The following is a 24067-nucleotide window of genomic DNA, read 5'->3' as shown; positions in this document are numbered from 1 at the left end:
TGGAGCGTCAGACGCGCTTGAGGACCAAACACAGCAGAGCGGTAGGAAACTTCACTCCTCTTATTATTTCTCCTTTACTATAGCGATTTATTTTTAGATACGTGATCTGAGTCTTTCATAGAGTTGTAGAGTTAGAGTTATTAGAGAAATATAATTATTTTTTACATTCTTTGGGACTTCTGGACTTCGGAGCATGTTCGCGACTCGGTTGATTCAGATCGGCACTTCGGAGCCTGTTCGCGACTCGGTTGATTCAGATCGGCACTTCGGAGCCTGTTCGCGACTCAGTTGATTCAGATCGGGACTTCAGAGCCTATTCGCGACTCGGTTGATTCAGATCGGGACTTCTGGACTTCGGAGCATGTTCGCGACTCCGTTGATTCAGATCGGCACTTCGGAGCATGTTCGCGACTCGGTTGATTCAGATCGGGACTTCTGGACTTCGGAGCATGTTCGCGACTCGGTTGATTCAGATCGGCACTTCGGAGCCTGTTCGTGACTCGGTTGATTCAGATCAGGACTTCAGAGCCTGTTCACGACTCGGTTGATTCAGATCGGCACTTCGGAGCATGTTCCCGACTCGGTTTATTCAGATCAGGCATTCGGAGCCTGTTCGCGACTGGGACTTCGGAGCCTGTTCGCGACTCGGTTGATTCAGATCGGGACTTCAGAGCCTGTTCGCGACTCGGTTGATTCAGATCGGGACTTCTGGACTTCGGAGCCTGTTCGCGACTCAGTTGATTCAGATCGGCACTTCGGAGCCTGTTCGCGACTCGGTTGATTCAGATCGGCACTTCGGAGCCTGTTCGCGACTCGGTTGATTCAGATCGGCACTTCGGAGCATGTTTCGCGACTCCGTTGATTCAGATTGGGACTTCGGAGCATGTTTGATTTTTTTTTTTTAATTCAGATCTCGAAGCAGGAAGTGTTTGTCAAACAGTTAATTGGTGATAAATTAATATTTGGATTTTAGGCTTTTTTTTTTAGACGAGTAACGTTATACAGACATGAATGTTTATTCAGAACGGTACTGAAAATAAGTAAATATTGTAGCTGATGCTAAATGTCTAGCAGGCTTGCTGGTGCTAACTTGAGGTAATTTTTATAAATAATGTCCAAATATTTTTATTCAACCACCTATATATATATATATATATATAGGTGGTTATCTATATTTATATATAGATAGATAGATAGATAGATAGATATAGATATATAGATTACATCTGGGGAGAAAAGAAAGGATGTGATGTTCAGAACATGGTAACTACAGTAATTATCAAAGAGGGGAAGAAATGCACCCCGTTTGGCCAGGGGTGTTTTTACACCACAGACAAGGTTTGAGAAGGAAAAAAATCATTAAGAAAATATAATTATATTTTCCTTAAGATGTTCTTCCTAACTGCAGGCCTTATTATCTTGTCATATAAAACAGTGGTGTTCTGTAAAACCACAAACTTTAAAATACTTTTTTCTTACGGGTGAAGATCAGATTATCATCTCTGTTTTCTCTCAGGTACATCACAGTGTAAGCTTCACAGTGAACATTACTCTCGTAAGCGTAGTCCATATCAACAACAAAAATATATCTTGACTCCATATAGTGGTTATTTTGGAAAAAGGTATTTTGAGCAGTAGGATTATAAAAAAAAAAACATGGTCTTTACAGGGGATCTGTCTCTGGGCTCGTCTAGTTGTCCTGGTCTCCGCTGTCTTTCAGGGCTGTATTGGTCCTTTCTAGATCCTGATCCACCATCTGGGCTGGATACATACTGGATCCGGGTGACTGCAGTGACCACCTGATCTGGATACAGACTGGATCTGGTGGCTACTGTGACCTCGAAAAAAGAGAGAAACAGACTAATATTAGTGTAGATGCCATTCTTCTACATTGGGTGTTATGGGAAGTGCTCCCGGTTCCAGTTTACCTAAATAATGCAGCCTAAAAATCCTTTAACGGAGTTGGCTAGTTTGAACTAGCTGAAATTGGTTTATTAAGCATGCAGAGCAACCACCCAATAAAGCATTACAATAATCTAACCTTGAGGTCGTAAATGCATGGATTAACATTTGAGAGCATAGGTCATAATTTAGATATATTTTTTAGATGGAAAAATGCAGTTTTACAGATGCTAGAAATGTGGGCTTTCTAAGGAAAGATTGCTGTCAAATAGCACACCTAGGTTCCTAACTGATGACAAAAAATTGACAGAGCAGCCATCAAGTCTTAGACAGCGTTCTAGGTTATTCAATGCAGAGATTTTCGGTCCTATAATTAACACCTTTGTTTTTTTTTTCAGAATTTAGCAGTAAGAAATCACCAGTCATCCAGTTTTTTATATTGACTATGCATTCCGTTAGTTTTTTCAAATTGGTATGTTTCGCTGGGCCAAGAAGAAATATAGAGCTGAGTATCATCAGCATAACAGTGAAAGCTAACACCATGTTTCCTGATGATATCTCCCAAGGGTAACATGTAAAGCGTGAAGAGTAACAGCCCTAGTACTGAGCCTTGTGGTACTCCATACTGTACTTGTGATCAATATGATGCCTCTTCATTCAATGCTAAAAAATTGATGGCGGTCATATAAGTATGATTTAAACCATGCTAATGCCCTTCCATTAATGCCAACAAAGTTTTCTAGTCTATGCAAAAGAATGTTGTGGTCAAAAGCAGCACTAAGATCCAATAGCGCTAATAGAGAGATACAACCACGATCAACTGATAAGAGCAGGTCAATTCTAACTAGAGGAGGACAGGGTACACAGCTTCATTACTTGAGTAAATGTACAAAGTATTTGTACTTGTTTTTAAAAGTACTTAGTATCAAGAGTACATTTTCTAAAAATGCTAACATTTATGTACAGAAACGCCCTACAAACAGTTATGAAAAATGTTAATGTTAATACCTTGGATAATGTAAAAAAAGTTGAAAGTACTTTTTAGCATATTGCTTTGTTTAACATTTCTCACTTGCCCACAAGGCAATAGCACAATGGAAACGTTCTGACCAATCTCTGCTAGAGTTATAATGGATATTTTTCACCCACATTTGAACCTGACTGTGTTAAACACACTGCATACTGAAGAACAAAGCAAATGCTCAGCTTACATTAATGTGTATTATCAGAAAAGAAAATTCACCTAACAATTGTGTTTCTCTGTTGTTTTCATCAATCAAATCAATAAACCTAAACCAGCAAAGAAGGCAATATAGCAATGTTCTGACACACCTCTGAACCTGACCATGTTATACACGCAGCATAGAAGAGAAAATAATAATGAAAATCAGCTAATCAGCTGTGTTTAGGTCAGCATACAAAGAAGGAAAACTAAAATTCAGCTCATTTGAGTGACAGTATTAAGCCCCTTCCTCTCACATTGACATGCAGGCGCCTGCACAATCCAATCACGTTTGAGAGGGAAACGATAAATTGAAGGTGCGTTCGACTTCACGCAGTAGTGCACAACCTGATCGCAGTCTGACTTGAAGCAGTGCATGCCGGTTAGATATTTTGTCCGACTTGAGATGGTGCCGAAGCCACAAAGTACCGCAAGAGTGTTTCGAGAGCAGCCGGCTGACTCAGCCGCCACAGTTTCTCCAGAGTGACTGCAGGAGCGCTGATGACGACACAGCTGTTTCATGATTGGCCAGATTCACCACATGACTACGACCATGTGTGTTTCAGGTTAGAAAAACCCTTTCAGTTCCATTAATGGCAACACATCTGTGTTTTTAGATTGATAATAGCTTTTTTACTGTAGTCCCACTGTTGTATTGAGTCACGTTTATCTCACGTGATGAGAGGCTTAATACATAACCTACTGTAATGACAATGATGAATTAATAATAGTCAGAAGAGGATCTATGACTTCTGGAACCAGCTCTTTTAAGATCTTAGATAGAATAGGGTCTAACATGTTGTTGGTTTAGATGATTTAACAACTTACAGCTGTCAGCAGAGCTAAATTATATCCCATTGTAAACAACTATATTTTTCATTCAGAAAATAAATGTTCTAAATTGTACAAATATTGTACAGAGATGACAGCATTGACAAACTTACATAGAAAATTTTATTTTGGCATTATTGTTTATGTTTGTTAAAGTGTTAACAATGAAATTGATTCTGCAAATCAACCCATTTTATTGTTCTAAATGTATCATTTGTTAGGTAAATAATTCATTTATTTCACTTACATCTCCAATGTATCCCAGCAGCCACAAGAGAGCGTCATGTTTCATGTGATGGTTTTGTGGATGCATCAAAATGTATTTCTGGAATAAATCGTAAAGATGGATGGATTTTAAGAGAATCACAGTGTTGTCTCAGAACATCTAAAAAGTTTCAGTGACTGTCAGATGTGGAGAATTAATACATCTAAATATATCTAGTTCCTCAATCTTTCAAAAAAAAAATGTTGGCAATATACTGATGAATATCTCTCACTATGAAATCTCAAAACATTACAAGGATTGACATGCACTGTACAACACTACAACTATAAATTCCATAAAACTTCAATAACAAACAAATCATATTGTTAATTAAAAGCTTGTCCTAAAAAGGGAGCGAGTTCCAGAGCCTTGGAGCCACAACCCAGAAAGCACGGTCACCTCTTGTGTTAAGATGTGTTCTGGGAACAATTAAAAGATCTTGGCCTGAAGACCTCAAAGACTGACATGGAGTATGTATATGCAAAAGATCCTGGATGTAAGAGGGTGCTTGACCAGGCTCTGAAAGTAATGACCAGAATTTTAAAATGCACTCTATATCCACATGAACACATGATCTGTAAAAATTGATAGCCTGAATGCACTGTAAGTCGCTGTGGATAAAAGCATCTGCTAAATGCATTAATTTAATTTAAATTTAATCATTTAATATCCAACAGGAAGCCAATGAAGGGCCTTACGCACAGGAGTAATGTGTGATCTCCTGCTGGTCCTAGAAATAAAAGGATGAACAAGCATCTCCCTCTCTTTTTATTTAAACCATAGATCTAACCTTAGCAATGTTCCTGAGGTGGAAAAAAACAGGTACGAACCACAAACTTAACATGACAAAAATGACACCCAAATTTCTCATGTCACTACAGTCAGATGATGATAGACCCTCAAGGACCTGCCTAATCTTAAGGGTAATATTGTCTGGGGCAAAAATCATCACCTCTTTTATCTGTATTAAGCAGATAAAACGTTCTTAGCTTTCTATTGGTTAGTGATGTTCTTGACTTTTCTAAATTTGGGATGAATAAACTCTACAAGCCCAGAGGAGAATCAAAGTTAATCAATTAAGCTGAAAGGGGAGGAGCCACATTAATTCAAAGCTCTACTAAATAGCAAAGCCAACACTGATGTGTATTGTAGCATTGTGCCAAAGTTTGTTAGGATGGGGTTCTTGCAACGTGTGTTAGTGTTGGTTGTGATTGTGGCTTTTGATCTGAAGAGTGCATTGGGAAGTTTGAAACACCGTCAAAGTCCAAGCAGCAGAAAGCCACAATCAGCTTCAGCTTCAGCTTCAGCTTCCAGAGTTCCTGATCTTTCTTCTCAAGGGTTCTTGAATCCTTTCCAAAAGGCTTCTCAGCTTCCCAGTCTTGACTACAGAACATTTGCGCAAGACCCTCTTGGTCTTCAGGAGAAGCAGCTGTTGCAGGGTCCAGTCAAGCCTTTGTCCTGGAAGTTTCCCGTTGTTCCAGAGGTGCAACGTGAGTTGGCGGTGAACTTCCAGTTGAGGAAACCTGTGACTCCCAGTAGTGTGGCTGTTCAATGCAGTGAGGACTGGGTTCATGTGGAGGTGAAGAAGGATATGTTCGGCAATGGTCAGCTGATCCAACCATCTGGTTTGTCTATGGGAGGCTGTGCTGTTGTTGGTGAGGACTCTGCCTCTGGGGTGCTCATCCTTGAATATGCACTACAGGACTGCAATAGTGTGCTGATGGTAAGAACTGTTACGTCTTACTGGATTAACCAATAAAAACAAGGGTTCTTCACTAGTGTTAGTTGTATGTTAAACATCCACTGAACCTTTCAGTTTTTGAAACCTGATAACTGACAGCTGCTTTGGGGAACTGCTAGAAACACCCTTCTTGAACCTTATTTTTAAGTGTAGTTGAACAGAACCCATTTGGTAACCACTTTCATCTCTTACAGATGACTGCGGATGAGCTAGTCTACACCTTTGCTCTTACCTACACCCCTGTGGCGTTTGCTGGCACGCCGATTACCCGTACTGAGGGTGCAGTTGTTGGCGTTCAATGCCACTATCAAAGGTAAGCGACTGACTGGATGTCTTCAAGCAGTGTTTCTTGTGGGGTTACAACTGGATGACCATTTATTTGGTATCTCCTTGAACTACAGGCTCCATAATGTGAGCAGTAATGCTTTGAGGCCAACTTGGGTTCCTTATGCTTCAACGGAGGTTGCTGAAGACGTCTTGGTGTTCTCCATGAACCTCATGATGGGTTTGTCTAGTTTCTTTAGATCTTAAGCCTTGTGAAATGAGGTTGTGCCTAAGCTGTTCTTTCCTCTTGCAGATGACTGGGCCAATCAGAGGCCTTCAAATTTGTACTACTTGGGTGACATTATTAATATTGAAGCATCTGTGAAGGTGTACAACCACGTCCCCCTGCGTGTGTTTGTGGACCGCTGTGTGGCCACCCAAGTACCTGATGTGACTTCTGTTCCGAGATATTCCCTCATTGAGAACCATGGGTAAAGTCCTGTCACTTCTCTAGAATGGTTTCAGTTTGTTCAGTGAGCACTCGATCCCTGAGAATTAGGTTGAGTCAAGTGACCATAGGTTTAGCTCTTCTTGGTAAGTGCTTTTCACGGTCGCTGAGACTGTCCCAATGTTCATCCTACTGTAAATGGTATGACCGTTTTAAAACTTGTCTGAACCGTAGCTTGGCATTTCCGTTTTTGGTTAAAGTGTGGACTTGTGCACACTCTAATGGCATATGTTGCCCACAGTCTTTTGTGCTCTGGGCAGGAATTGGTTCGCTCTACGAACCCCTACTACAGTGTTAACCACAAACATTGATGCGGGCAACTGGCTGTAAGCCTCTTTTCACTAGGGATGGGTACCGAAACCCGGTATTAAAATAGCCCGGGGCTAAATTATGAAAGCCCGTAGTATCCATAAGATCTGACTATCGGTTCTGCTTTCGGTACTGGAGGGAAAAAATTAATGTACTATGGATTTTCTTAATGTTATCGTGCACATCTTATCTCACCAAACATTTCTAATGTGCGATCCTATTAAGATGCTTGTCTGTGAGATCTGTCATGCGCGCCGCGGAGTACGCGTGTACGGTGCACACACACGCATGAGGGCAAGGGGCCGTTCGCATATCAATCAAGTTCGTTATTTCAAATGTAGGCGCACGGTATGTGCGCTCGTAATGGAAGCTTTTTTTTTTTTTTTTTTTTCAGAATGTCTTAAGTGCACTGCAGGTCATGTAACTTCCTCCCCTTTTCCGTAACCATGTTGAAAGCTCAGCCAAGATGAAGGAACCGCTGATAGCTGTATGGGGAATTTTTTTTTTTTTTTAAGTAGCGGTGCTACTGAAAGCAGTTTTTAGTGTTGGACCGTTAAGCAGTATCGGTAGGAGTAGTAATGCCGTTAAAGCCTTAACGATACCCATCCCTACTTTTCACCCACTCTTTATCAGGTGCCTTGTGGATGCCAAGGCTACGGCTTCCAGCTCCCACTTCTTGCCTCGGACCCATGAAGACAAGATCCGGTTCCAGCTGGAGGCTTTCATGTTCCAGGGAGGATCCAGTCCTTCTGTACGTACTATATTGACTGAATCTGTGTTCTCCCATCTGCTTTGGTTTTGTGAACCCTAACCGGTGTCTCTTGCAGATCTACATAACGTGTACCGTGAAGGCCACTCTTGCTTCTGCACCCAGTGACGCTCTCCACAAATCCTGTTCCTTTTCCAACGGATATGTTCATGCTGCTTAAGAACACGATGAAGCTGCCGCGTCTGATTGTTGTTGTTGCAGGTGGCTTTCTGCTGATGGGAACCACCAGGTTTGTGCTTGCTGTGACTCAACTTGTGGCCCTGAAGGGGGACGTGATGCTCCTATTGGGGGTAGGTAGCTGCTTTAAGATTGCTTCTGACACTTCATGTGCTCCACTTGACTTGGGTATTTGCCTCTTTTCAGTAGGTGTTCAGTGGGAAGGCAAGGCCTCCCTCGGTCCTGTAATGGTTCAAGGGCGACAGAAGACTCTAGCTGGGCTTCAATAAATGGGGACAACCCTATTGCGTCCAATAAACCAAAAACCGTGTTCTTGCTTCTGCTCTTCTTGTCTAGTTTAAAAACTCTGGGTTTGTGCTCTAAAGATTAGATTCCTCTCATTGCTAGTTTTACTTCATCTTAGTGCTGCATTTGGCACCATAGATCCTGACATGCTCTGATTACAAAACTATACAGGTATTCAAGGGCAGGCTCAAAGATGTTTAGATCCTACCAGTCCAATCGCTATAGTTTTGTTTGTTTACTTGGGTAGTGGTCCCATTATCACCAGTAAAATATGGAGCGCCACAAGGATCCATCTTGGGGTCTTATTTTAAATATACATGTTGCCCCTTGGTAACATTAGAAAATATGGGTTTAGCTGCCACTTAGATCTCAACGAGACCAGATGACATTATGTGTGTTAATGTAAAGGATTGCATGACCAATTTTCTCAAATTCGGATTAGTCCATTATTACTTACTGGGCCTAAAAAAGGTACACCAACTACAGTTTGCAACTAGATTGCTGTGCGGTTACTTTCTCTACAGCCAAAAATCTGGGTGGTATATTAGACCGCAACTTGTCTTTTGAAAGCTGTTTCTGATGCAGAAAAGCTAGTTCATGCAATCAGAACCTCTAGACTATTGTACTGCACTTCTACAGTAGGTGGTTGTCCAGCATTTTCAATAAGCTACAGCTAGTCCAAAATGCTTACCATGTCAAGAAATTCTGATCATACTACCCCAATTTTACAGTCTCCGCAATGGCCACCTATTAAGATCTGTTTAAGTTCCAAATTATTACTTGACTAAGGCCCTAAATTGTTTAACTCATTTTTTTTAACTAGTCTTATACCATGCTTCAATCACTCTCTCTAAGGTCACAAAATGTTGGACTTCTGCTAGTTCCTAGGATAGTAAAGTCGACTTAAGGAGATTTATGCATTTGGCTTCCAAACTCTGGAATAGCCTTCATAATGTTCGGGGTTCAGAGACACACCGTTTAAATTTAGATTAAAAACATGTTTTACCAAGCATTTGTATAATGCATCTCATGATTTGTGACTGCAGTTGTATCTGATCAAATGTGCATTATTATTATTTGGCTTTGGTTAAACTAATTAATTTTACTTCGTTAGAACAGCATCTACGCTGATGTCTTTGTTTCTGTTTTGTCATGAGATTTACATCCTGTGGTAACTAAGGTTTACACAACCTCCAGTCTGGATCCAGAACACCTGAGAAGAGATGATGCCAAGCCATCAGAAGACCTCAGATGATGCTAACCCTTAAACAACATACAGAACTACCAAATATTGTTACAAGTGTGATTGCATTATATAATTGCTGTTAAGAGTGTTCATCTGGTTGACTACGTCTTGTATTTTTCAGAAAATTCCTGTTTTTTTTTTAAATGCTATCAGCATGATAGACAAATAGGTGTACTATGAACATACCAGACCGCTTTATTATGTGATAAGTGTATTTACACTATAAGCAGAGCTATGAACATTTGCAGTTGTGCAATGGATATTTGAAAAAATAAGTGCATGGAAAAATGTTCCACTGTGCAAACGGAATCTTCTGTATGAAAGAACAGTCAGTAGTGCAAGTAATGAGTGTACATTTTTTGTTGTTGCTGTAAATCAATGGGGCTCAGTGGGCAGAATTCAGTAAGGAAAAGACTTACAATACAAAAAACACAAGCGAGACTAGCTGCTGTGTGTGGACGCACCGCCCACTTGTTCCAGACTGCAGCAAAGTCAGATTGTGTCAGATTTCTGCTGATATTCAGAACTAGGGGTCCTCTCTAGAAGCTGATCCACCACCTGGTCTGGAAACGTACTGGATCTGGGTGACTGCAGTGACCATCTTATCTGGATACAGACTGGATCTGGTGGCCACAGTGGTGGACAGTAACGGAGTAGCTTTACTTCATTACTGTACTTAAGTACATTTTTCAAGTATCTGTACTTTACTGAAGTAGTTTTATTTTGAGTAACTTTTACTTTTACTTCACTACATTCCAAAGCATAAGATCGTACTTTTAACTTCACTACATTTCATAAAACATATCGTTACTCCCTATAATATATCACGTGCTCCGACATGCAGAAGCGGTGTCTGATTCATCATGAACGAACTGAGTCTTTTCAAAATAAACCTTTAAATCGGATCGCGAATCGCACCAAACGATTCGTTTACGAATTAGAATGATCCGATTGCAGCTGTTCTGGAGTCGACCACTCACTGATTCAAATGAACCATTTAGTGTGAGTCTACAGAAGTAAGAATCGTGAGATCTTGTGAGCGGGTGCGTCTGATGTTGCTAAAAGTAAGTTATTAATGTCGGAATTTAGGATTAACTATTGTAACTGAAAATCATATTTTTTATTATTTATTTTATATATTTTATTTTGATAATTTAGAATTATTACTGAAATACAACCTTTTTTTGTTTCAAACAGTTCATTGAACAATAATAAATGAAGTACCTGAAGCTGACAATGAAGTAAATGTATAATAATTAGCAAAGATGATTAATTTAGCGCTGTAAACGCACGTGTGAGGGGCGGAGACGCGCCGTGGAGCGTCAGACGCGCTTGAGGACCAAACACAGCAGAGCGGTAGGAAACTTCACTCCTCTTATTATTTCTCTTTTACTATAGCGATTTATTTTTAGATACGTGATCTGAGTCTTTCATAGAGTTGTAGAGTTAGAGTTATTAGAGAAATATAATTATTTTTTACATTCTTTGGGACTTCTGGACTTCGGAGCATGTTCGCGACTCCGTTGATTCAGATCGGCACTTCGGAGCTGATCGCGACTCGGTTGATTCAGATCGGCACTTCGGAGCCTGTTCGCGACTCCGTTGATTCAAATCGGCACTTCGGAGCATGTTCGCGACTCGGTTGATTCAGATCAGGACTTCGGAGCCTGTTCGCGACTCAGTTGATTCAGATCGGGACTTCTGGACTTCGGAGCATGTTCGCGACTCCGTTGATTCAGATCGGCACTTCGGAGCATGTTCGCGACTCGGTTGATTCAGATCGGGACTTCTGGACTTCGGAGCATGTTCGCGACTCGGTTGATTCAGATCGGCACTTCGGAGCCTGTTCGTGACTCGGTTGATTCAGATCAGGACTTCAGAGCCTGTTCACGACTCGGTTGATTCAGATCGGCACTTCGGAGCATGTTCCCGACTCGGTTTATTCAGATCAGGCATTCGGAGCCTGTTCGCGACTGGGACTTCGGAGCCTGTTCGCGACTCGGTTGATTCAGATCGGGACTTCAGAGCCTGTTCGCGACTCGGTTGATTCAGATCGGGACTTCTGGACTTCGGAGCCTGTTCGCGACTCAGTTGATTCAGATCGGCACTTCGGAGCCTGTTCGCGACTCGGTTGATTCAGATCGGCACTTCGGAGCATGTTTCGCGACTCCGTTGATTCAGATTGGGACTTCGGAGCATGTTTGATATTTTTTTTTTAATTCAGATCTCGAAGCAGGAAGTGTTTGTCAAACAGTTAGTTGGTGATAAATTAATATTTGGATTTTAGGCTTTTTTTTTTAGACGAGTAACGTTAGACAGACATGAATGTTTATTCAGAACGGTACTGAAAATAAGTAAATATTGCAGCTGATGCTAAATGTCTAGCAGGCTTGCTGGTGCTAACTTGAGGTAATTTTTATAAATAATGTCCAAATATTTTTATTCAACCACCTATATATATATATATATATATATATATATATATATATATATATATAGGTGGTTATCTATATTTATAGATAGATAGATAGATAGATAGATAGATAGATAGATAGATAGATAGATAGATAGATTACATCTGGGGAGAAAAGAAAGGATGTGATGTTCAGAACATGGTAACTACAGTAATTATCAAAGAGGGGAAGAAATGCACCCCGTTTGGCCAGGGGTGTTTTTACACCACAGACAAGGTTTGAGAAGGAAAAAAATCATTAAGAAAATATAATTATATTTTCCTTAAGATGTTCTTCCTAACTGCAGGCCTTATTATCTTGTCATATAAAACAGTGGTGTTCTGTAAAACCACAAACTTTAAAATACTTTTTTCTTACGGGTGAAGATCAGATTATCATCTCTGTTTTCTCTCAGGTACATCACAGTGTAAGCTTCACAGTGAACATTACTCTCGTAAGCGTAGTCCATATCAACAACAAAAATATATCTTGACTCCATATAGTGGTTATTTTGGAAAAAGGTATTTTGAGCAGTAGGATTATAAAAAAAAAAACATGGTCTTTACAGGGGATCTGTCTCTGGGCTCGTCTAGTTGTCCTGGTCTCCGCTGTCTTTCAGGGCTGTATTGGTCCTTTCTAGATCCTGATCCACCATCTGGGCTGGATACATACTGGATCCGGGTGACTGCAGTGACCACCTGATCTGGATACAGACTGGATCTGGTGGCTACAGTGACCTCGAAAAAAGAGAGAAACAGACTAATATTAGTGTAGATGCCATTCTTCTACATTGGGTGTTATGGGAAGTGCTCCCGGTTCCAGTTTACCTAAATAATGCAGCCTAAAAATCCTTTAACGGAGTTGGCTAGTTTGAACTAGCTGGAATTGGTTTATTAAGCATGCAGAGCAACCACCCAATAAAGCATTACAATAATCTAACCTTGAGGTCGTAAATGCATGGATTAACATTTGAGAGCATAGGTCATAATTTAGATATATTTTTTAGATGGAAAAATGCAGTTTTACAGATGCTAGAAATGTGGCTTTCTAAGGAAAGATTGCTGTCAAATAGCACACCTAGGTTCCTAACTGATGACAAAAAATTGACAGAGCAGCCATCAATTCTTAGACAGCGTTCTAGGTTATTCAATGCAGAGATTTTCGGTCCTATAAATAACACCTTTGTTTTTTTTCAGAATTTAGCAGTAAGAAATCACCAGTCATCCAGTTTTTTATATTGACTATGCATTCCGTTAGTTTTTCAAATTGGTATGTTTCGCTGGGCCAAGAAGATATATAGAGCTGAGTATCATCAGCATAACAGTGAAAGCTAACACCATGTTTCCTGATGATATCTCCCAAGGGTAACATGTAAAGCGTGAAGAGTAACAGCCCTAGTACTGAGCCTTGTGGTACTCCATACTGTACTTGTGATCAATATGATGCCTCTTCATTCAATGCTAAAAAATTGATGGCGGTCATATAAGTATGATTTAAACCATGCTAATGCCCTTCCATTAATGCCAACAAAGTTTTCTAGTCTATGCAAAAGAATGTTGTGGTCAAAAGCAGCACTAAGATCCAATAGCGCTAATAGAGAGATACAACCACGGTCAACTGATAAGAGCAGGTCAATTCTAACTAGAGGAGGACAGGGTACACAGCTTCATTACTTGAGTAAATGTACAAAGTATTTGTACTTGTTTTTAAAAGTACTTAGTATCAAGAGTACATTTTCTAAAAATGCTAACATTTATGTACAGAAACGCCCTACAAAGAGTTATGAAAAATGTTAATGTTAATACCTTGGATAATGTAAAAGGAGTTGAAAGTACTTTTTAGCATATTGCTTTGTTTAACATTTCTCACTTGCCCACAAGGCAATAGCACATTGGAAACGTTCTGACCAATCTCTGCTAGAGTTTTAATGGATATTTTTCACCCACATTTGAACCTGACTGTGTTAAACACACTGCATACTGAAGAACAAAGCAAATGCTCAGCTTACATTAATGTGTAATATCAGAAAAGAAAATTCACCTAACAATTGTGTGTTTCTCTGTTGTTTTCATCAATCAAATCAATAAACCTAAACCAGCAAAGAAGGCAATATAGCAATGTTCTGACACACCTCTGAACCTGACCATGTTATACACGCAGCATAGAAGAGAAAATAATAATGAAAATCAGCTGTGTTTAGGTCAGCATACAAAGAAGGAAAACTAAAATTCAGCTCATTTGAGTGACAGTATTAAGCCCCTTCCTCTCACATTGACATGCAGGCGCCTGCACAATCCAATCACGTTTGAGAGGGAAACGATAAATTGAAGGTGCGTTCGACTTCACGCAGTAGTGCACAACCTGATCGCAGTCTGACTTGAAGCAGTGCATGCCGGTTAGATATTTTGTCCGACTTGAGACGGTGCCGAAGCCACAAAGTACCGCGAGAGTGTTTCGAGAGCAGCCGGCTGACTCAGCCGCCACAGTTTCTCCAGAGTGACTGCAGGAGCGCTGATGACGACACAGCTGTTTCATGATTGGCCAGATTCACCACATGACTACGACCATGTGTGTTTCAGGTTAGACAAACCCTTTCAGTTCCATTAATGGCAACACATCTGTGTTTTTAGATTGATAATAGCTTTTTTACTGTAGTCAACCCATTTTATTGTTCTAAATGTATCATTTGTTAGGTAAATAATTCATTTATTTCACTTACATCTCCAATGTATCCCAGCAGCCACAAGAGAGCGTCATGTTTCATGTGATGGTTTTGTGGATGCATCAAAATGTATTTCTGGAATAAATCATAAAGATGGATGGATTTTAAGAGAATCACAGTGTTGTCTCAGAACATCTAAAAAGTTTCAGTCACTGTCAGATGTGGAGAATTAATACATATAAATATTTCTAGTTCCTCAATCTTTCTAAAAAATAATGTTGGCAATATACTGATGAATATCTCTCACTATGAAATCTCAAAACATTACAAGGATTGACATGCACTGTACAACACTACAACTATAAATTCCATAAAACTTCAATAACAAACAAATCATATTGTTAATTAAAAGCTTGTCCTAAAAAGGGAGCGAGTTCCAGAGCCTTGGAGCCACAACCCAGAAAGCACGGTCACCTCTTGTGTTAAGATGTGTTCTGGGAACAATTAAAAGATCTTGGCCTGAAGACCTCAAAGACCCACATGGAGTATGTATATGCAAAAGATCCTGGATGTAAGAGGGTGCTTGACCATGCAAGGCTCTGAAAGTAATGACCAGAGTTTTAAAATGCACTCTATATCCACATGAACACATGATCTGTAAAAATTGATAGCCTGAATGCACTGTAAGTCGCTGTGGATAAAAGCTTCTGTTAAATGCATTAATTTAATTTAAATTTAATCATTTAATATCCAACAGGAAGCCAATGAAGGGCCTTACGCACAGGAGTAATGTGTGATCTCTTGCTGGTCCTAGAAATAAAAGGATGAACAAGCATCTCCCTCTCTTTTTATTTAAACCATAGATCTAACCTTAGCAATGTTCCTGAGGTGGAAAAAAACAGGTACGAACCACAAACTTAACATGACTGTTAAAACACATCGATCTGTCAAAAATGACACCCAAATTTCTCATGTCACTACAGTCAGATGATGATAAACCCTCAAGGACCTGCCTAATCTTAAGGGTAATATTGTCTGGGGCAAAAATCATCACCTCTTTTATCTGTATTAAACAGATAAAACGTTCTTAGCTTTCTATTGGTTAGTGATGTTCTTGACTTTTCTAAATTTGGGATGAATAAACTCTACAAGCCCAGAGGAGAATCAAAGTTAATCAATTAAGCTGAAAGGGGAGGAGCCACATTAATTCAAAGCTCTACTAAATAGCAAAGCCAACACTGATGTGTATTGTAGCATTGTGCCAAAGTTTGTTAGGATGGGGTTCTTGAAAGGTGTGTTAGTGTTGGTTGTGATTGTGGCTTTTGATCTGAAGAGTGCATTGGGAAGTTTGAAACTCCGTCAAAGTCCAAGCAGCAGAAAGCCGCAATCAGCTTCAGCTTCAGCTTCCAGAGTTCATGATCTTTCTTCTCAAGGGTTCTTGAATCCTTTCCAAAAGGCTTCTCAGCTTCCCAGTCTTGACTACAGAAAATTTGCGCAAGACCCTCTTGGTCTTCAGGAGAAGCAGCTGTTGCAGGGTCCAGTCAAGCCTTTGTCCTGGAAGTTTCCCGTTGTTCCAGAGGTGCAACGTGAGTTGGCGGTGAACTTCCAGTTGAGGAAACCTGTGACTCCCAGTAGTGTGGCTGTTCAATGCAGTGAGGACCGGGTTCATGTGGAGGTAAAGAAGGATATGTTCAGCAATGGTCAGCTGATCCAACCATCTGGTTTGTCTATGGGAGGCTGTCCTGTTGTTGGTGAGGATTCTGCCTCTGGGGTGCTCATCCTTGAATATGCACTACAGGACTGCAATAGTGTGCTGATGGTAAGAATGGTTACGTCTTACTGGATTAACCAATAAAAACAAGGGTTCTTCACTAGTGTTAGTTGTATGTTAAACATCCACTGAACCTTTCAGTTTTTGAAACCTGATAACTGACAGCTGCTTTGGGGAACTGCTAGAAACCCCCTTCTTGAACCTTATTTTTAAGTGTAGTTGAACAGAACCCATTTGGTAACCACTTTCATCTCTTACAGATGACTGCGGATGAGCTAGTCTACACCTTTGCTCTTACCTACACCCCTGTGGCGTTTGCTGGCACGCCGATTACCCGTACTGAGGGTGCAGTTGTTGGCGTTCAATGCCACTATCAAAGGTAAGAGACTGACTGGATGTCTTCAAGCAGTGTTTCTTGTGGGGTTACAACTGGATGACCATTTATTTGGTATCTCCTTGAACTACAGGCTCCATAATGTGAGCAGTAATGCTTTGAGGCCAACTTGGGTTCCTTATGCTTCAACGGAGGTTGCTGAAGACGTCTTGGTGTTCTCCATGAACCTCATGATGGGTTTGTCTAGTTTCTTTAGATCTTAAGCCTTGTGAAATGAGGTTGTGCCTAAGCTGTTCTTTCCTCTTGCAGATGACTGGGCCAATCAGAGGCCTTCAAATGTGTACTACTTGGGTGACATTATTAATATTGAAGCATCTGTGAAGGTGTACAACCACGTCCCCCTGCGTGTGTTTGTGGACCGCTGTGTGGCCACCCAAGTACCTGATGTGACTTCTGTTCCGAGATATTCCCTCATTGAGAATCATGGGTAAAGTCCTGTCACTTCTCTAGAATGGTTTCCGTTTGTTCAGTAAGCACTCGATCCCTGAGAATTAGGTTGAGTCAAGTGACCATAGGTTTAGCTCTTCTTGGTAAGTGCTTTTCACGGTCGCTGAGACTGTCCCAATGTTCATCCTACTGTAAATGGTATGACCGTTTTAAAACTTGTCTGAAGCGTAGCTTGGCATTTCCGTTTTTGGTTCGTGTGGACTTGTGCACACTCTAATGGCATATGTTGCCCACAGTCTTTTGTGCTCTGGGCAGGAATTGGTTCGCTCTACGAACCCCTACTACAGTGTTAACCACAATCATTGATGCGGGCAACTGGCTGTAAGCCTCTTTTCACTAGGGATGGGTACCGAAACCCGGTATTAAAATGGCCCGGGGCTAAATTATGAAAGCCTGTAAGATCTGACTGTATCGGTTCTGCTTTCGGTACTGGAGGGAAAAAATTAACGTACTATGGATTTTCTTAATGTTATCGTGCACCTCTTATCTCACCAAACATTTCTAATGTGCGATCCTATTAAGATGCTTGTCTGTGAGATCTGTCATGCACGCCGCGGAGTACGCGTGTACGGTGCACACACACGCATGAGGGCAAGGGGCCGTTCACATATCACTCAAGTTCGTTATTTCAAATGTAGGCGTACGGTATGTGCGCTCGTAATGGAAGCTTTTTTTTTTTTTTTTTCAGAATGTCTTAAGTGCACTGCAGGTCATGTAACTTCCTCCCCTTTTCCGTAACCATGTTGAAAGCTCAGCCAAGATGAAGGAACCGCTGATAGCTGTATGGGGATTTTTTTTTTTTTTTTTTTTTTTTTAGTAGCGGTGCTACTGAAAGCAGTTTTTAGTGTTGGACCGTTAAGCAGTATCGGTAGGAGTAGTAATGCCGTTAAAGCCTTAACGATACCCATCCCTACTTTTCACCCACTCTTTATCAGGTGCCTTGTGGATGCCAAGGCTACGGCTTCCAGCTCCCACTTCTTGCCTCGGACCCAGGAAGACAAGATCCGGTTCCAGCTGGAGGCTTTCATGTTCCAGGGAGGATCCAGTCCTTCTGTACGTAGTATATTGACTGAATCTGCGTTCTCCCATCTGCTTTGGTTTTGTGAACCCTTACCGGTGTCTCTTGCAGATCTACATAACGTGTACCGTGAAGGCCACTCTTGGTTCTGCACCCAGTGACGCTCTCCACAAATCCTGTTCCTTTTCCAACGGGTATGTTCATGCTGCTTAAGAACACTATGAAGCTGCCGTGTCTGATTGTTCTTGTTGCAGGTGGCTTGCTGCTGATGGGAACCACCAGGTTTGTGCTTGCTGTGACTCAACTTGTGGCCCTGAAGGGGGACGTGATGCTCCTATTGGGGGTAGGTAGCTGCTTTAAGATTGCTTCTGACACTTCATGTGCTCTACTTGACCTGGGTATTTGCCTCTTTTCAGTAGGTGTTCAGTGGGAAGGCAAGGCCTCCCTCGGTCCTGTAATGGTCCAAGGGCGACAGAAGACTCTAGCTGGGCTTCAATAAATGGGGACAACCCTATTGCTTCCAATAAACCAAAAACCGTGTTCTTGCTTCTGCTCTTGTCTAGTTTAAAAACTCTGGGTTTGTGCTCTAAAGATTAGATTCCTCTCATTGCTATACAGGTATTCAAGGGCAGGCTCAAAGATGTTTAGATCCTACCAGTCCAATCGCTACAGTTTTGTTTGTTTACTTGGGTAGTGGTCCCATTATCACCAGTAAAATATGGAGCGCCACAAGGATCCATCTTGGGGTCTTATTTTAAATATACATGTTGCCCCTTGGTAACATTAGAAAATATGGGTTTAGCTGCCACTTAGATCTCAACGAGACCAGATGGCATTAAGTGTGTTAATGTAAAGGATTGCATGACCAATTTTCTCAAATTCGGATTAGTCCATTATTACTTACTGGGCCTAAAAAAGGTACACCAACTACAGTTTGCAACTAGATTGCTGTGCGGTTACTTTCTCTACAGCCAAAAATCTGGGTGGTATATTAGACCGCAACTTGTCTTTTGAAAGCTGTTTCTGATGCAGAAAAGCTAGTTCATGCAATCAGAACCTCTAGACTATTGTACTGCACTTCTACAGTAGGTGGTTGTCCAGCATTTTCAATAAGCTACAGCTAGTCCAAAATGCTTACCATGTCAAGAAATTCTGATCATACTACCCCAATTTTACAGTCTCCGCAATGGCCACCTATTAAGATCTGTTTAAGTTCCAAATTATTACTTGACTAAGGCCCTAAATTGTTTAACTCATTTTTTTTTAACTAGTCTTATACCATGCTTCAATCACTCTCTCTAAGGTCACAAAATGTTGGACTTCTGCTAGTTCCTAGGATAGTAAAGTCGACTTAAGGAGATTTATGCATTTGGCTTCCAAACTCTGGAATAGCCTTCATAATGTTCGGGGTTCAGAGACACACCGTTTAAATTTAGATTAAAAACATGTTTTACCAAGCATTTGTATAATGCATCTCATGATTTGTGACTGCAGTTGTATCTGATCAAATGTGCATTATTATTTTTTGGCTTTGGTTAAACTAATTAATTTTACTTCGTTAGAACAGCATCTACGCTGATGTCTTTGTTTCTGTTTTGTCATGAGATTTACATCCTGTGGTAACTAAGGTTTACACAACCTCCAGTCTGGATCCAGAACACCTGAGAAGAGATGATGCCAAGCCATCAGAAGACCTCAGATGATGCTAACCCTTAAACAACATACAGAACTACCAAATATTGTTACAAGTGTGATTGCATTATATAATTGCTGTTAAGAGTGTTCATCTGGTTGACTACGTCTTGTATTTTTCAGAAAATTCCTGTTTTTTTTTAAAAATGCTATCAGCATGATAGACAAATAGGTGTACTATGAACATACCAGACCGCTTTATTATGTGATAAGTGTATTTACACTATAAGCAGAGCTATGAACATTTGCAGTTGTGCAATGGATATTTGAAAAAATAAGTGCATGGAAAAATGTTCCACTGTGCAAACGGAATCTTCTGTATGAAAGAACAGTCAGTAGTGCAAGTAATGAGTGTACATTTTTTGTTGTTGCTGTAAATCAATGGGGCTCAGTGGGCAGAATTCAGTAAGGAAAAGACTTACAATACAAAAAACACAAGCGAGACTAGCTGCTGTGTGTGGACACACCGCCCTCTTGTTCCAGACTGCAGCAAAGTCAGATTGTGTCAGATTTCTGCTGATATTCAGAACTAGGGGTCCTCTCTAGAAGCTGATCCACCACCTGGTCTGGAAACGTACTGGATCTGGGTGACTGCAGTGACCATCTTATCTGGATACAGACTGGATCTGGTGGCCATTGTGACAAATCAAGTCTTAGACAGGGTTCTAGGTTATTACATGCATGTTTTAGGTCCTATAATTAACAACTCAGTTTTTTTTTAGAATTTATCAGTAAGAAATTACTTGTCATCCAGTTTTTTATATCGACTATGCATACCTTTAGTTTTTCAAATTGGAATGTTTCGCCATGCCACAAAGAAATATAGAGCTGAGTATCATCAGCATAACAGTGAAAGCTAACACCATGTTTCCTGATGATATCTCCCAAGGGTAACATGTAAAGCGTGAAGAGTAACGGCCCTAGTACTGAGCCTTGAGGTACTCCATACTGCACTTGTGATCTATATGATACCTCTTCGTTCATTGCTACAAATTGATGGCGGTCATATAAGTATGATTTAAACCATGCTAATGCCCTTCCATTAATGTCAACAAAGTGTTCTAGTCTATGCAAAAGAATGTTGTGGACAATAGTGTCAAACGCATCGCTAAGATCCATTAGCACTAATAGAGAGATACAACCACGATCAGATGATAAGACCAGATCATTTGTAACTCTAAGGAGAGCAGTCTTAGTACTATGATATGGTCTAAATCCTGACTGGAAATCCTCACAGATACAATTTTTTTCTAAGAAGGAATATAATTGTGAGCATAATACATAGTATCTTGGACAGAAAAGGGAGATTTGAGAGCGGTCTGCAATCAACTATTTCTATGTGGTCAATTTTTTTTCAGAAACATTTCAAGAAATCAGATTCAAACACATACATACTAAACATACAGGTGTTATGTATGTAACATGTTATGTAACATACAAAAGTTTTTTTGTATGTTTTACATTTCTATTGCTTTTATTTATTTATTTTTTAGTTTTAGATGTTTCATATTAAACAAGTTATGACAATTGTTTTAATAAAAAAGTGACTGCATGTATCTGTTTAAGTTTCTTTAAAGTGTTAAAAGTTTAATTGCTTTTGCAAATCAACCCATTTTATTGTTCTAAATGTATAATTTTTAAGTTAAATAATTCATTTCACTTACATCTCCAATGTATCCCAGCAGCCACAAGAGAACGTCATGTTTCATGTGATGGTTTTGTGGATGCATCAAAATGTATTGCTAGTCACTGTTAGATGTGGAGACTTAATACATCTGAAATATTTATAGTTCCTTAATCTTTCTAAGAAAAATGTTGCCAATATGCTGATCAATATCTCTCACTATGAAATCTCCAGACATTACTAGGATTGGTGTGTATTATTTTTTTCTACTCATTTATATGAGTATTTAGGTATGTATGACATTACCATTAAACCATAAGGACTGCACTAAAAACTAAACAAAAATGATTCATGAATATTTATGATTATTGATGAATACTTTTTTTATAAACACCAGATACTTTTTAGATGCTATTTACTATCTGTAATGGACAAAATGTTGTGTTTATATAAAATAGTGAGCAAATGAATATTAAAATCTCATATTCACATGTAGCTTTCTACTGGCTATTGATGTTCTGGACTTTGGGGATTAATAAATTCTACAAGCCCAGAGGAGAATCAAAGTTAATCAATTAAGCTGAAAGGGGAGGAGCCACCTTAATTCAAAGCTCTACTAAATAGCAAAGCCAACACTGATGTGTATTGTAGCATTGTGCCAAACTTTGTTAGGATGGGGTTCTTGCAAGGAGTGTTAGTGCTGGTTGTGATTGTAATTGTGCTTTTTGACCTGAAGAGCGCATTGGGAAGTTTGAAACACCGTCAAAGTCCAAGCAGCACAAAGCCGCAATCAGCTCCAGCTTCCAGAGTTCCTGATCTTTCTTCTCAAGGGTCTTGAGTCCTTTCCAAAAGGCTTCTCAACTTCCGAGTCTTGACTCTAGAAGTTTGCACAAGACCCTCTTGGTCTTCAGGAGAAGCAGCTGTTGCAGGGTCCAGTCAAGCCTTTGGACTGGAAGTTTCCCATCATTCCAGAGGAGCAACGTGAGTTGGCGGTGAACTTCCAGTTGAAGCAACCTGTGACTCCCAGTAATGTGGCTGTTCAATGCAGTGAGAGCCGGGTTCTTGTGGAGGTAAAGAAGGATATGTTTAGCAATGGTCAACTGATCCAGCCATCTGGTTTCTCTATGGGAGGCTGTCCTGTTGTTGGTGAGGACTCTGCCTCTGGGTGCTCATCTTTGAATATGAACTACAGGACTGCAATAGTGTGCTGATGGTAAGAACTGTTACATCTTACTGGATTAACCAATAAAAATAGTTTTTGTCAGTTGTTACTTCAGTGTTTAACACCACCGAGCCTTTCAGCTTCTAAGATCTGATAACCCAAAGCTGCTTGGGGAGCCAAAAGTAATTCTATGGCATTGCTGCTAAAATTATCTTTTAATGTTTCTGTGTAGTTGAACAGAACCCACTTGCCAACATCGTCCATGTCTTACAGATGACTGAGGAGGAGCTTGTCTACACCTTTGCTCTTACCTACACTCCTGTGGCATTTGCTGGCACTCCGATTATCCGTACTGAGGGTGCAGTTGTTGGCGTTCAATGCCACTATCAAAGGTCGGTGAGTTAATGTCACTTTCAGCATGGCTACTTGAGGTGGTGCGACTGGAAGCCTTTATTTTGTACCTTCTTGAACTGCAGATTGTGTAATGTGAGCAGTAATGCTTTGAGGCCAACTTGGGTTCCTTATGCTTCAACGGAGGTTGCCGAAGATGTCTTGGTGTTCTCCATGAACCTCATGCTGGGTTTGTGTAGTTTCTTTAGATCTTAAGCCTTGTGAAATGAGGCTGTGAATAAACGGTCTTTCCTCTTGCAGATGACTGGGCCAATCAGAGGCCTTCAAATGTGTACTACTTGGGTGACACTATTAATATTGAGGCATCTGTGAAGGTGTACAACCACGTCCCCCTGCGTGTGTTTGTGGACAACTGTGTGGCCACCCAAGTACCTGATGTGACTTCTGTTCCGAGATATTCCTTCATTGAGAATCATGGGTAAAGTCCTGTCACTTGACTCCCTAGAACTGATTGCACTTGTTCAGTGAGCACTTGATCCCTGAGATTTGGGTTGACTCCAGTGACCAGGTTAGCTCTTTCCAAGTGCTTCCCATCGCTGAGAATGACTGCCCTAATGTATGTACCATCATCCTAAATGGTATGTGAGATTAAATTAGTCTTGGAGCATAACTAGTTCACAATGTATCCCAAAAGTCCCTGGACGTTCTGTTTTAGGTTTTTGAGGCGTAGACCTGTGTACTAATTGCTAATGTTGTGCACAGTCTCTTGTGCTCTGCCTAGGAATTGGTTTGACATTATCTCCTACTACAGTGTTCTAATCTCAAACATTGTTGATGTGGGCACTGGTTCTAAGCCTTCTCTAGTATGTTCTTAAATGCATGCAAAAGGCAGTTTATCACATGAAGACTGCGGCTGCCAGACCAAGTAGTACAAATTTAAATGGTATACAGTGACAGGCCAGTTTACAGTGCAT

General features: G+C 40.5%; 3 protein-coding genes across 4 annotated transcripts; all 3 read left to right on the top strand.

Moving 5' to 3' along the window:
* Positions 1 to 5369: 5369 nt before the first annotated feature.
* Positions 5370 to 8298, top strand: LOC113079106 (zona pellucida sperm-binding protein 3-like). Its single transcript, XM_026251306.1, has 7 exons — positions 5370 to 5943; positions 6156 to 6274; positions 6363 to 6466; positions 6539 to 6716; positions 7676 to 7793; positions 7870 to 8101; positions 8175 to 8298. Exons 1-6 carry the CDS (start codon positions 5395 to 5397, stop codon positions 7969 to 7971), a joined length of 1170 nt encoding a protein of 389 aa, XP_026107091.1. The 5' UTR covers positions 5370 to 5394; the 3' UTR covers positions 7972 to 8101; positions 8175 to 8298.
* Positions 8299 to 15875: 7577 nt separating this feature from the next.
* LOC113079107 (zona pellucida sperm-binding protein 3-like) lies at positions 15876 to 18804 on the top strand. 2 transcript variants are annotated; one of them, XM_026251308.1, is made up of 8 exons: positions 15876 to 16453; positions 16666 to 16784; positions 16873 to 16976; positions 17049 to 17226; positions 18182 to 18299; positions 18376 to 18458; positions 18519 to 18607; positions 18684 to 18804. In XM_026251308.1, the coding sequence occupies exons 1-8, from the start codon at positions 15911 to 15913 to the stop codon at positions 18761 to 18763; spliced, it is 1314 nt and encodes a 437-aa protein (XP_026107093.1). In that variant the 5' UTR covers positions 15876 to 15910; the 3' UTR covers positions 18764 to 18804. The 2 variants fall into 2 exon arrangements, with proteins under 2 accessions (XP_026107093.1, XP_026107092.1); XM_026251307.1 differs by having other exon boundaries at positions 18681 to 18804.
* Positions 18805 to 22457: 3653 nt separating this feature from the next.
* LOC113079108 (zona pellucida sperm-binding protein 3-like) lies at positions 22458 to 23606 on the top strand. Its single transcript, XM_026251309.1, has 4 exons — positions 22458 to 22793; positions 23016 to 23134; positions 23219 to 23322; positions 23394 to 23606. The coding sequence occupies exons 1-4, from the start codon at positions 22791 to 22793 to the stop codon at positions 23573 to 23575; spliced, it is 408 nt and encodes a 135-aa protein (XP_026107094.1). The 5' UTR covers positions 22458 to 22790; the 3' UTR covers positions 23576 to 23606.
* The last annotated feature ends 461 nt before the right edge of the window (positions 23607 to 24067 follow it).

This window comes from Carassius auratus, unplaced genomic scaffold (genome assembly GCF_003368295.1).
Source record: "Carassius auratus strain Wakin unplaced genomic scaffold, ASM336829v1 scaf_tig00027160, whole genome shotgun sequence".
NCBI classification, from domain to species: Eukaryota; Metazoa; Chordata; class Actinopteri; order Cypriniformes; family Cyprinidae; genus Carassius; species Carassius auratus.
The sequence above is the reverse complement of the archived record's forward strand: the minus strand, read 5'-3'. Positions and strand labels throughout refer to the sequence as shown.